Source organism: Oncorhynchus gorbuscha, linkage group LG01, assembly GCF_021184085.1.
Source record: "Oncorhynchus gorbuscha isolate QuinsamMale2020 ecotype Even-year linkage group LG01, OgorEven_v1.0, whole genome shotgun sequence".
NCBI classification, from domain to species: Eukaryota; Metazoa; Chordata; class Actinopteri; order Salmoniformes; family Salmonidae; genus Oncorhynchus; species Oncorhynchus gorbuscha.
In genome coordinates, this window is record NC_060173.1 from 112,138,734 (window position 1) to 112,153,034 (window position 14,301).

At 42.3% G+C, this 14,301-nt stretch overlaps 1 protein-coding gene across 2 annotated transcripts; it reads right to left on the reverse strand.

The window, feature by feature from the left end:
* Positions 1 to 1,597: 1,597 nt before the first annotated feature.
* Positions 1,598 to 6,131, reverse strand: rbm45 (RNA binding motif protein 45). 2 transcript variants are annotated; one of them, XM_046342205.1, is made up of 11 exons: positions 5,580 to 6,131; positions 4,057 to 4,179; positions 3,843 to 3,969; positions 3,630 to 3,749; positions 3,357 to 3,530; positions 3,124 to 3,253; positions 2,850 to 2,949; positions 2,553 to 2,716; positions 2,092 to 2,300; positions 1,964 to 1,994; positions 1,598 to 1,838 (listed from the first exon to the last, which is right to left on the reverse strand). In XM_046342205.1, exons 1-9 carry the CDS (start codon positions 5,847 to 5,849, stop codon positions 2,108 to 2,110), a joined length of 1,401 nt encoding a protein of 466 aa, XP_046198161.1. In that variant the 5' UTR covers positions 5,850 to 6,131; the 3' UTR covers positions 1,598 to 1,838; positions 1,964 to 1,994; positions 2,092 to 2,107. The 2 variants fall into 2 exon arrangements, with proteins under 2 accessions (XP_046198161.1, XP_046198150.1); XM_046342194.1 differs by lacking the exon at positions 1,964 to 1,994 and having other exon boundaries at positions 5,580 to 6,130.
* Between the last annotated feature and the right edge of the window lie 8,170 nt (positions 6,132 to 14,301).

Genomic DNA, 14,301 nt, shown 5'->3' on the forward strand with positions numbered 1-14,301 from the left:
GACTCATCTCTTCAGTGGGTCATATAATTGAGTGTAGTCTGGCCCAGGAGTGGGAAGGTGAACGGAAAGGCTCTGGAGCAACGAACCGCCCTTGCTGTCTCTGCCTGGCCGGTTCCCCGCTTTCCACTGGGATTCTCTGCCTCTAACCCTATTACAGGGGCTGAGTCACTGGCTTACTGGTGCTCTTTCATGCCGTCCCTAGGAGGGGTGCGTCACTTGAATGGGTTGAGTCACTGATGTGATCTTCCGGTCTGGGTTGGCGCCCCCCTTAGGTTATGCCGTGGCGAAGATCTTTGTGGGCTATACTCAGCCTTGTCTCAGGATGGTAAGTTGGTGGTTGAAGGTAGGCCTCTCATGGTGTGGGGGCTGTGCTTTGGCTGTTTGGCCCTGTCCTCGGATTGGGCCAGTGCCTCCTGACCCCTCCTGTCTCAGCCTCCAGTATTTATGCTGCAGCAGTTTGTGTCAGGAGGCTAGGGTCAGTTTGTTATATCTGGAGTACTTCTGTCTTATCCGGTGTCCTGTGTGAATTTAGGTATGCTCTAATTCTCTTTCTCTCAGAGGACCTGAGCCCTAGGACCATGCCTCAGGACTACCTGGCATGATGACTCCTTGTCCCCAGTCCACCTGGCCGTGCTGCTGCTCCAGTTTCAACTGTTCTGCCTATGATTATTATTATTTGACCATGCTGGTAATTTATGAACATTTAAACATCTTGGCCATGTTATAATCTCCACCCGGCACAGCCTGAAGAGGACTGGCCACCCCACATAGCCTTGTTCCTCTCTAGGTTTCGGGGTTTCTAGGGAGTTTTTCCTAGCAACCGTGCTTCTACACCTACATTGCTTGCTGTTTGGGGTTTTAGGCTGGGTTTCTGTCCAGCACTTTGAGATATCAGCCGATGTACAGAGGGCTATATAAATCAATTTGATTTGGTGACCATCCTAAATGTATCTACAACCAGCCACCACCATTACTACTGCAAACATTTTTCAAAACCATACATACTCTTAAACTTTAACCACAAAAATACTTAAAGAGAAAGCAAGTACCATCAATTGTACTTCATGTGCAATTACCATCTAGTTTATGTTCACTTTGCCAATATTCAACGCCGTCTCTATTACAGTAGGTGCCTCTGTTCAACAGCAAAGCACAGAGTATTTGCTAGTTGACACCATGGGGCATATATACTAGTTATCAGTGTAGTAACTCAGGTGATTTATCATTAATATATGACTCTGGCACAGTATATATATATATATATATATATATATATATATAACACACACAGATTTCACCCCTCACCAGTCAAACTAAAAGCATATCCATTTTATATCTGAAGTCTGAACGTTGCTTTCCTGGTTCCATTTTAGACCCCACCCAGCCCTAGCTGGTCCTTAATGTATCTTTACCCCAACTCAGTCTTTCCAGCAACATTCTGAATTTGCGGCCCTGTTATGCCCTTCAGCCCACTGGAAACAACAAGTAGGCTGCATTAAGAAAATCTAAAACTTGTATATAATACAACAAATCTAGCCTACATTGAGGAAAAACCTACAATATTTGACACATTAAAAACAAATAAATTCACACAAAATGCATTGGGTGTTTTTTTTATTAAGAACATATTAGGACCAATGCAGATTCAAACTATTCCGTAACATCAAAATATCAATCTTGAGGAGAAAAGGACCACCACTGTCATCACCTTCAGCATTAGTACAAAGAAACATCAAAGTAAGGTACAGAGATCACTGTCCGTAGTGTGGTCGTAATTTGGTCCTGTCATCATTTATGTCGGTTCAGTCATGTTGGAGGTCATGTCACTTAGGTCATCTCTGTAGGAACAAAAACATCAGCACTTTAAATATGCATTAAACTGTGTTGGTCTCTCCTAATGTGTTACCCAGAGTCAGGTTAAGAAAAAAAAAAGGTATATTGTTTAGTCCTGCTATGTACTTACCTTATGTCTGCTGGTAACGCAACATACGGCTCTGGTAATTCAAGTATGTATAAAGAAAAAAACAGCTGGTGGACACTCGCTGTCATTGATCGCTACAGAATTTAGTCTTAACCCTTGGAGACACTTACCTTGTTCTGTGTCCCCCTAATAGGTGCGTTGACGCTTGTGCGACTCCTCTTTGGGCGGGTCAGCCCGCATCACCTTCATTTTAACGCCATTCACCATTTGACCATGTAGGGTCGCCATGGCATCATCAGCACTCTTTCTCTCTGCGTACTTCATGTAGCCCACATTCCGTCCAGGCACAAGGAAAACCTCAACCAGAGAGCCAAAACGGCTGTAGAAACAGAGGGGAATAAGTGATCTGCAGGAATTTTGACCTCCCCCAATCATCAATACTCACAAGATCGCAACTATCCCTCTAGCCCAACTATCCCTCTAGCCCAAAGTTAAAAAGGGAATAGCACAGTACAGAAAACTGTATAAACAATTTAAAGTATTTTATAAACTGTTGTTAGTTTAAAGAGTTTATCAGTAATAAGTCTTAATAAACAGTGTATTAATGAAAATAATGGCAAGTATCTCATACCAGAACACATCTTCAAGCACATCCATGGGCAGAGGCAAAGGTTTGAAGACCACAAATAGGCGTTCTTTCACCCGGCTGTCTGAGGGGGCCAACTTCTGGAGAGGTGGGAGTGCAACATCTGTCTGTACCCGGGGACTCTGAGGAACAGCGGGTGATGGGTAGCCCTGACAACGACATAAAGTTTGTTAGGAGGTTCGATCATCATGTAGTAGTTTTTTTATTTTTACATTTTGGTTAGCTCTAGAAAGTACTAGAAAAGGCCTCGTTCCCTCAAAGTTAACCAAGTCAGTAACTTACAGTACTTGTCTTCCTAAGTGGTGGTGGGCCAGTAGGAGCATTGCACACGATAGACATCATCTGAGCTGCTACCAGCTGCATGGCCATCCTTCCCACTGGGCTGGAGACAACAAGAGGGTAAATAAGGACCAAACAATAACAACGACCTACCAACAACAACGACCTACCAACAACAACGACCTACCACAACCACAATAACATCTACTAAACAGTTGTATGTGACAAATAAAATTAGATTTGATGTACAATACCATGAATTTACATTTCATCCTACCTTCTTCTGTCCTGCCCATCATCAATGTGAGTGACTACTAGCCGGTTCCCGGGTGGGTACTCAAAGCCATCCAGTTTGTTTTTCGCATAGACAGCTGATCCAAGGTTGTTGTAGCGAATCATAGCTTGCCCTGAAAGGGTAAAAAACACACACACAAAAACACTACTAGCCACCATTTCCTATGCAATACATCAGGTGTTGCATCTGAGGGAGTAACTGTGTTTTGTGGCTACCTGTGCTGAAACCATATGAATCCTGCTGCATCTCGCAATAATCCATCCCCGGGATCAGGTCAAAGAGGCTATAGACCTGATCTTGTGTGATGCTGGCCCTTGATGACACCATTAAGCACCTGGTGATGATGTCTGTGCCCCGCATGTCTCCCCTGGTATGAAAACCAGAGTCCACTTCAATGGGAGGAAATAGAATGGTTTAGAATTTGCAGAAAAAACAATCATGGGTCTGAAGAAATTGTAGGTCTAATCACACCAATGGAAGGTACATACCAAATGGATAGGAAGTCATTCCTGGGTCACCCTGGACATGCTCTGCTCTGGCAGGGCTGAAGTAGTCGTTGTCTGGGGCTGGCGTTTTGTTCCTCGGCTCTGCAAGAATGGCCCTATATGCTGTTGTAAACAAAAACGACACAAACATTGATTACTAGATTGATAGTTCGGGTTTTCACAGACATGTGATATGAATAAAAAGAGACAACTTACTCTTCTCACAGTTCTCTATGGCGGTGGCTGCCTGTGAGGGTTTGTGGTATCTCACATACCCCAGGCCCTTACTTTCTCCTGTGGTTTTATTCTTTACGATGATGCAATACTCAATGTCACCATATTCCTGTGAGAACAAATGAGTGATAAAAACATAGGCAATTCCAATACGGTTTGTAAGCCAAATACAAGATGATCGAGGGTAATGAACTACCTTGAATGTTTCTTTCAAGTCATCCTCCGTAAAGGTTTTGGGAATCATCACAAATATTCTGGTGAGCTCCTCATCCTCCACATCTCGGTGACTTCCGGAGGACCTCGCCTGGGCAATAAACACCTGGCAGAAGAGATAACTTAGCACGGTTAATAAATATATAAAAAAATACACACACACACCAAACCTGACAGAAGAGTAAGAACCTACGCCTACAGGTGAAGTAAAGGCTTACGAGCCGCACCCCAATGATCAGGAAAATGACTGGCCCAGTGAGTATGATTCATGCCTTTTGTCCAATCCGTTTGCAGTATAAGGCTGGGTGAAGGAGTTGGGTTCTGTCAAGTCAGTCAAAATATCTAGAAGTGGACTTGTGTGTCTGTCTTCCTCCCAGAGGGAGAGGGCCCTACAAATTACGAGCTGTGTCTCATGCTGTGATCTCCAGAGCAGAGTGCTGCTGAAAGGAGGATCCCCGGTGTTTTAATTGTTTTTTAATTTTACCTTTATTTAACCAGGCAAGTCAGTTAAGAACACATTCTTATTTTCAATGACGGCCTGGGAACAGTGGGTTAACTGCCTGTTCAGGGGCAGAACGACAGATTTGTACCTTGTCAGCTCGGGGGTTTGAACCTTCCGGTTACTAGTCGCTCTACGCTCTAACCACTAGGCTACGCTGCCGCCCCACATGTCTGTCATGCACACAACTTGGTGCATCGCAGACAAGGTTTCGAGCGCCAGACTGAAGAGATCAAGTCGGTCCTACTGGTTGCACGCGGTATTTCGTCTTTGAAAAAAAACGTTATATTGGGAATTGTGCTTGTTGTCAGAGGGCTGGACTCATCATGGATATAAGCCGTTTTAACATATTTTAGTAAATACTTTTAACACCTATTTTTCTTCAAACTGAATTGTTGGTTAAGGACTTGTATAAGTAAACATTTCACTCATGTCTACACCTTTTGTATTCGGCACGTGACACATACAATTATTTTATTTGACAGCATCCACCATTTTAAAGTAGTCAACTGGGTGGGGATTAATATGAGTTGGGAGCAATTCGCCAATGAAGAAGAAAATGGAGTACCTTAAAAACAAATACTGCCTCAATGGCGCTGCCCATATTGTCACAGATGCTATATAAACGGTACAGATACAAAAAGGTGTCCTCCATCTCCATGGCCTGTTCACACGCTTATCCGCCCTCATTGGCTAGACCCCCCCCATATCTTAAAAGACATGCCGTTCCAATAGTGATCAAATCGACTATCTTTTTAATATAATAGACCATCTGTAATCTGTCTAGGGATAAGATGCTGGTGCAATTTCTTACCCCATCCCATGTCACTTTTTTGGTCAACAAAATGTGCAAGGCACTTTCCGAACTTCGAAAGGCAGCCATATGTAGGCCCAACTCCTTCACCCAGCATGATACTACACAAATCCGCCGGGAAACCAAATGAAGAAGCACTAGCTACAATAAGTGATAATAACATGAGCAAAGTCACTGAAGCCAGAGTACATACCTTGATTGGTTTGGTTCCTTCGACCAAGCATTTTCCATGCATTTCTTCCATAGCCGTACATGCCTCGGACGACTTGGTAAATTTCACAAAGGACACTCCTTTTGACTCCTTTGTCTGTTTGTCTTTGACTACCCAAACATCCTGAATTTCTCCAAAAAGAGAAAACTGCTCCCGGATCATGTCCTCGGTGATGGACTTACTTGTAACTAGAAACAAGCGACTATTTGGGGGATCATCGAGATCCGTCGACGGCCTAAATGCATCCTCCATTTTACCACCCTGAAAACTATCTCGCTAAGCTAACGTTAAATAACAAGAGACACACACACACTTGCGAAGTGGAGTCGACGATGATCCGTAAACAGTTATCGATGGTTGAAAAGTTTCACTTGTTCTGTCTGGCACCGTTTAAATTAAATTTAAAAAACAATTAATAGTATATTTTCTGTAGCGAGTGATGTTACGTTTGATACTGAAACTCCGAGAAATGCGTCGAAATTGCGGCAACGTACAAAACGCCTGTCTCTCCTTTTCCGGAAGAAACACGTGATCAATGACGTCCAAAGATTCGTTTCGTCGAACAACCACCTGATTGGTTAGGTGAAGAGAGATAAATAGTAATGGCGTCTTTTGTATGCACTAACTCCGCTATGAAATCGTTGGACAACGCCTATGGAGAAAATGAATGGCATTCTGGTAGTTTTTTTTGTTTGTTGCATAAACACAGATTTAGGAGATCTTATACGTTCTGTTCTATGAGATAATCTTAATCAGCTAACGTCACATTTTGTGAATGTTGAAGAATTTATGTTATTAAAAAAAGTACATAAACCACAAAGGCTTCATAATTCATAAAGGTCATGTTATCTGACTGCTATTATCTTATAGAACAAAACAAACGTAAGATCTCCTACACCTTAATTCCAAAAGCCTATTTAGACATACTTTTTTTCACATAGGGGTGGCTGAATGAACCAGAGGTTCTGGCTTTAGGGCTACAAGCAAGCGCTTCCTTCTTCTTCTTTTGAGTTTAACAGAGTTTAGCATCCAATATGTTGCAATACAGCCCCCAACTGGACTATACTATAAATGTATTACACTTTCAAATCAAATCAAATTTTATTGGTCACATACACATGTTTAGCAGATGTTAATTGCGGGTGTTGCGAAATGCTTGTGGTGTAGCGAAATGCTTTGTGGTCCATAATGTAAAATATTAAAATACATTTTTAAAAACCTTCCAACTAACCCTACAGTCGTTAAAAACCAACTACCCCAATCCATTAATATGACCCTATCTGCTCCCGCACCATGCCAATGGCCTGGGAGGAAGGGATACCACCACACAACACACCCTATAACTCTTCTGAAGTCAAATCTCGTACACCCAAATACTTCTCTGCAGCTGCCACCACAACATCTATTTCTGTGATTTACGTTACATTTCTGCGGTACAGTTGATAACCATTGCACATAAACGCTAAGCCAACCTTACTGAAGCATATATCACTCGTTGGCCTATCCCTCTGTGCTGGCACATTGTCCTGGTCACCATCGTCCTGGTCACCTCAGAAAATATTTGGAGAGCATGAGCAGTGGCCACACACAGGAGAAAAAACAAACTCAACTCTGTTCTACTGTTCTTGGTGATTTTCTTGGCCTTTCTGTAACACTGGGTAATGTAGATGTCCGGGAGGGCAGGCGTTGGGCAGACCCCACCACCCTCTCAAGAGCATTGTTACGCAGACGACACCATTCTATATACTTCCGGGCCGTCCTTGGACACTGTGCTATCTAACCTCCAAACGAGCTTCAATGCCATACAACACTCCTTCCGTGGCCTCCAACTGCTCTTAAACACTAGTAAAACCAAATGCATGCTTTTCAACCGTTCGCTGCCTGCAACCGCACGCCTGACCAGCATCACCACCCTGGATGGTTCCAACCTTGAATATATGGACATCTATAAGTACCTAGGTGTCTGGCTAGACTGTAAACTCTCCTTCCAGACTCATATCAAACATCTCCAATCGAAAATCAAATCAAGAGTCGGCTTTCTATTCCGCAACAAAGCCTCCATCACTCACGCCGCCAAACTTACCCTAGTAAAACTGACTATCCTACCGATCCTCGACTTCGGCGATGTCATCTACAAAATTGCTTCCAACACTCTACGCAGCAAACTGGATGCAGTTTATCACTGTGCCATCCGTTTTGTCGCTATAGCACCTTATACCACCCACCACTGCGACTTGTACGCTCTAGTCGGCTGGCCCTCGCTACATATTCGTCGCCAGACCCACTGGCTCCAGGTCATCTACAAGTCCATGCTAGGTAAAGCTCCGCCTTATCTCAGTTCACTGGTCACGATGGCAACACCCATCCGTAGCATGCGCTCCAGCAGGTGTATCTCACTGATCATCCCTAAAGCCAACACCTCATTTGGCCGCTTTTCGTTCCAGTTCGCTGCTGCCTGTGACTGGAACAAATTGCAAAAATCGCTGAAGTTGGAGACTTTTATCTCCCTCACCAACTTCAAACATCTGCTATCTGAGCAGCTAACCGATCGCTGCAGCTGTACATAGTCTATCGGCAAATAGCCCACCCATTTTTACCTACCTCATCCCCATACTGTTTTTATTTATTTACTTTTCTGCTCTTTTGCACACCAATATCTCTATCTGTACATGACCATCTGATCATTTATCACTCCAGTGTTAATCTGCAAAATTGTAATTATTCGCCTACCTCATGCCTTTTGCACACAATGTATATAGACTCCACTTTTTTTTCTTCTTCCTATTGTGTTATTGACTTGTTAATTGTTTACTCCATGTGTAACTCTGTGTTGTCTGCTCACACTGCTATGCTTTATCTTGGCCAGGTCGCAGTTGCAAATGAGAACTTGTTCTCAACTAGCCTACCTGGTTAAATAAAGGTGAAATAAATACAAATTAAAAAATTGCGGTTGTGGACGTTGCAATTGCTGTACCAGGTGGTGATACAGCCCGACAGGATGCTCTCAGTGGTGCATCTGTAGAAGTTTGTAAGGGTCTTAGGGGCCAAACTGAATTTCTTCAACCTCCTGCCTTGTAGGGTTGTCACGATACCAATATTTGAAAAACTACGATAACAGATTTAAATAAAACACAAATTAGACTAAACTATGGTCCTATAAAAACCTACTTATGTAAAATGTTGGGTGTTATAGCTTCTAAAATAAACAAATGTGACAACATAATGCTGTTTGTTTAAAAACAAATGTTCCTCAAGATATTAAATATGTTGTTTCCTTGCCACGATACTTCAGAGTATTGCGATACTGGTATTGTGGCAAACCCAAAACTTTTTCACCACACCCTCTGTGTGAAGGGACCGTTTCAGGTCATCAGTGATGTGCATGCCGAGGATCTTGACATTTTTGACACTCTCCACTACAGGCCCTTCGATGTGGATGGGTGCGTACCAGTGGAGGCTCCTCAGAGGAGGAAAATTGTAAAACATTTGAAAAAGTTATCCCTTTTAGATAAAACTATACTAAATATAATCACGTCACCAAATAACTGAAAACACATTTCGCAATGAAGGTCTACAGTAGCCTCACCAGCATTCTGCACCATGGTGTTGCCGGAGTACAGCTAGTTTCCGTCCTCCTCTGGCAACATTGACTTCAATAGAAAACCTAGGAGGCTCATGGTTCTCACTCCTTTCCATAGACATACACGGTAATTATGACAACTTCCGGAGGACGTCCTCCCGTCTATCAGAGCCCTTGCAGCATGAACTGACATGCTGTCCACTCAATCAAAGGGTCAGATAATTAATCTAGTACTGAAAGCATAAGCTACAGCTAGCTAGGACTGCAGTGTATAAAATGTGGTGAGTAGTTGACTCAAAAAGTAAAACCTGAGAGGGTGGTACGGCTTGTGACAATATTCCATGTAACCTCTCTGCCGCATCCACAATGATTTCGATCTTCCTGGACCTTCTCTCCACCTTGGCAGTGCCATTAATCCCCATAGCGATAAAGCCCACAAAGTCCACCTTCTTAACCTTTAAAATGTCAGGATTCTACTGGTGAAAGGCAACCCCTGCAGCCTGCAGTGAAGGTCTATCCACCACCATGGACTCTTCAGGTGCACCATTCAAACCCTCAACCCTTTTAACAGCCGCTGTATATGATGAAATGCTCTGTACAACCCTGACTTTGGCCACCTAATTCTCTTTCACCCTTGTGGGGCATTTGAAAGAAGTGGCTTCACGGTTCCCACCACAATTACAACATGTCATTATTTTCATCACTTTTATATCACTTGATATCATTGGCCACTTTAATAAATGGAACACTAGTTACTTTAATAATGACACAATAAGAATGTTTACATATCTCGCATTACTCATCTCATATGTACAGTGCCTTGTGAAAGTATTCAGCCCCCTTGAACTTTGCGACCTTTTGCCACATTTCAGGCTTCAAATATAAAGATATAAAACTGTATTTTGTTGTGAAGAATCAACAACAAGTGGGACACAATCATGAAGTGGAACGACATTTATTGGATATTTCAAACTTTTTTAACAAATCAAAAACTGAAAAATTGGGCGTGCAAAATTATTCAGCCCCTTTACTTTCAGTGCAGCAAACTCTCTCCAGAAGTTCATTAAGGATCTCTGAATGATCCAATGTTGACCTAAATGACTAATGATGATAAATACAATCCACCTGTGTGTAATCAAGTCTACGTATAGTCTCAGAGGTCTGTTAAAAGCGCAGAGAGCATCATGAAGAACAAAGAACACACCAGGAAGGTCCGAGATACTGTTGTGAAGAAGTTTAAAGCCGGATTTGGATACAAAAAGATTTCCCAAGCTTTAAACATCCCAAGGAGCACTGTGCAAGCGATAATATTGAAATGGAAGGAGTATCAGACCACTGCAAATCTACCAAGACCTGGCCGTCCCTCTAAACTTTCAGCTCATACAAGGAGAAGACTGATCAAAGATGCAGCCAAGAGGCCCATGATCACTCTGGATGAACTGCAGAGATCTACAGTTGAGGTGGGAGACTCTGTCCATAGGACAACAATCAGTCGTATATTGCACAAATCTGGCCTTAATGGAAGAGTGGCAAGAAGAAAGCCATTTCTTAAAGATATCCATAAGTAGTGTTGTTTAAAGTTTGCCACAAGCCACCTGGGAGACACACCAAACATGTGGAAGAAGGTGCTCTGGTCAGATGAAACCAAAATTGAACTTTTTGGCAACAATGCAAAACGTTATGTTTGGCGTAAAAGCAACACAGCTCATCACCCTGAACACTTCATCCCCACTGTCAAACATGGTGGTGGCAGCATCATGGTTTGGGCCTGCTTTTCTTCAGCAGGGACAGGGAAGATGGTTAAAATTGATGGGAAGATGGATGGAGCCAAATACAGGACCATTCTGGAAGAAAACCTGATGGAGTCTGCAAAAGACCAGAGACTGGGACGGAGATTTGTCTTCCAACAAGACAATGATCCAAAACATAAAGCAAAATCTACAATGGAATGGTTCAAAAATAAACATATCCAGGTGTTAGAATGGCCAAGTCAAAAAGTCCAGACCTGAATCCAATCGAGAATCTGTGGAAAGAACTGAAAACTGCTGTTCACAAATGCTCTCCATCCAACCTCACTGAGCTCGAGCTGTTTTGCAAGGAGGAATGGGAAAAAATTTCAGTCTCTCGATGTGAAAAACTGATAGAGACATACCCCAAGCGACTTACAGCTGTAATCGCAGCAAAAGGTGGCGCTACAAAGTATTAACTTAAGGGGGCTGAATAATTTTGCACACCCAATTTTTCAGTTTTTGATTTGTTAAAAAAGTTTGAAATATCCAATAAATGTCGTTCCACTTCATGATTGTGTCCCACTTGTTGTTGATTCTTCACAAAAAAATACAGTTTTATATCTTTATGTTTGAAGCCTGAAATGTGGCAAAAGGTCGCAAAGTTCAAGGGGGCCCGAATACTTTCGCAAGGCACTGTATATACTGTATACTTCAATATCTATTCTTTACTATCTATTGCATCTTAGCCGTTCTGTCACTGCTTATCCATATATTTTATACTATACTTATATAGTCTCATCCCAGTCCTTTACTAGATTGTGTGTATTAGGTTTTGTTGTGGAATTTGTTAGATATTAAATTTAGTTGTGAAATTGTTAAATATTACCTGTTAGATACTGCTGCACTGTCAGATCTAGAAGCATAAGCATTTCACTACACTCGCAATAACATCTGCTAACCATGTGTATGTGACCAATAACATTTGATTTGATTTGGATTTTTTTCTACTTCTACGGATCAGAAGAAACGTGTGTTGTGTCTCTCACGATTTTATACGTTTGAAGTATCGTGTGTGTCTCTTAGGAACAGGGCACCCCTCAAGGGGCTTATATCTGGCGTCTTGTGGGAAGTGGATGTTGAAGAGATTTAAATATATTCCTGGAGTGATTGATGCATGTCAGATGAATCACGTGGTTAAAGAAGAAAAATTGAAGAGTCTATCTGTTCTTTAGAGTCAGAGCATTTATCCCAAGACCAATGCAGTGTGGTCATTGTAAAGCTTTTGGTCATGTTTCAAGTGTTTGCAGAAGGGAGAAGCCGAGATGTCCAAGTAGTGGAAAAGATCACATTATATGTTGTCTGGAGGTAGGCAGTCACCTCTCTGTGCTAGTGGTGGGTGTTTAACAATCTGATGGACTTGAGATTGAAAAACAACTTCTATCTCTCTGTCCCAGCTTTGATGCACCTGTACTGACCTCGCCTTCTGGATAGAAGCAGGGTGAACAGGCAGTGGCTCGGGTGGTTATTGTCCTTGATGATCTTTTATGCCTTCCTGTGACATTGGGTGTTGTATGTGTCCCGGAGGGCATGTAGTTTGCCCCCGGTGATGCGTTGTGCAGACAGCAAAACCCTCTGGAGAACTTTGCAGTTGTGGGCAGTGCAGCTGCCGTACCAACCCAAACCGGCTGCGCGTGTGTGCTATCGTGCATAAATGTATTTTGTCCCCGTTCACCAAATGCGATCACGACACAGTTTAAAATATCAATACAAACTCTGAACCAATGACATTAATTTGGGGACAGGTCGAAAAGCATTAAACATGTATGGCAATTTAGCTAGTTAGCTTGCACTTGCTAGCTAATTTGTCCTATTTAGCTAACTTGCAGTTGCTAGCTAATTTGTCCTGGGATATAAACATTGAGTTGTTATTTTACCTGAAATGCATAAGGTCCTCTACTCCGACAATTAATCCACACATAAAACGGTCAACCAAATCATTTCTAGTCATCTCTCCTCCTTCCAGGTGTTTGAACATATATGGTAATTGGCATCTACACTTTCATAGTATTACCACGACAACCGGCAAAACAGTTTGTCTTTCAATCACCCACGTGGGTATAACCAATGAGGAGATGGCAAAGTGGATACCTGCTTCTATAAACCAATGAGGAGGTGGGAGAAGCAGCACTTGCAGCCGATCTGCGTCAGAAATAGAAAGGAGTTCTATTTTAGCCATTGGCTACTCAGACACTACTCAGACGCAAGCAGTGTGGGTGCAATAATTGAATAACATGGATTTCTAAATGTATTTTACGACGCTCGCGCACGTGACGCAAGCGGTGTAGTCAGGGTATTACAGGATGCTCTCAATTGTGCACCTGTAAAAGTTAGTGAGGGTTTTCAGTGACAAGCCACATTTTTTCAGCCTCCTGAGGTTGAAGAGGCGCTGTTGCACCTTCTTCACCACACTGTCTGTGTGCATGGACCATTTCAGTTTTGTAGGTGATATGTACACAGAGGAACTTAAAACTTTCCATCTTCTCCACTGCTGTACCGTCAATGTGGATAGTGGGGTGCTCCATTTGCCCGTGCTCGTGATCCTCACAGCCTTCACTCTACTCAGAACTCTCTCCACCAGTTTGGATATCTCAAATGGATTCCTCAAGATTGGTAATTTGATCAGCTACTTCTCATTAATAAACTGTACTCCAACAATATACAAAGTGACATTCTCATCAATGTACACTACTTCGGTTCGTTTACCATTCTTTTGGACAATACTTCAATTCTCCTTGATAATACTGCCATTAGATTCAGAATCCACTTCGCCATCTTTTTCTCCATATATGCTTCGCCTCTTCCTCTCTGGTATAGTATGTACTTTGGTTAGCTATGTGTAGCTATATCTTCTTCTCAACAGAACTACCTGGTGTTAGGTCCGATGTATGGTTACAGGGATGCAACAAACCCTCTTCACAATAAAAGACAGTGAAATTCCCCACAACAATCTTAAAAATTCCAACTGTTGTCTGATCTTTCCAATGATGATCATTGTTTTTTTAAAATTTATTTTAAAAATGTAGTCCAAAAGGAATACAGACTTATTTGTTGTGGTGTTAGTGTGAATACAAACAACAACAACAACGGCATTTTCACTGAAATGTTGTGTATGCTATTACCATTCGTGTAGTAGGCCTACTGGATGTCTTAATAAGGTGAATGCACCAATTTGTAAGTGGCTCTGGATAAGAGCGTCTGCTAAATGACTTAAATGTAATGTAAATGTACCTACATCATTGTTCTCAACTCCATCTAGGGCTTGAATGCAAAACAGCTTGTGTTCGTCAGAGTGATGATGGAGCATGTGACTGGCCAGTCTGGATGACGTAATAAA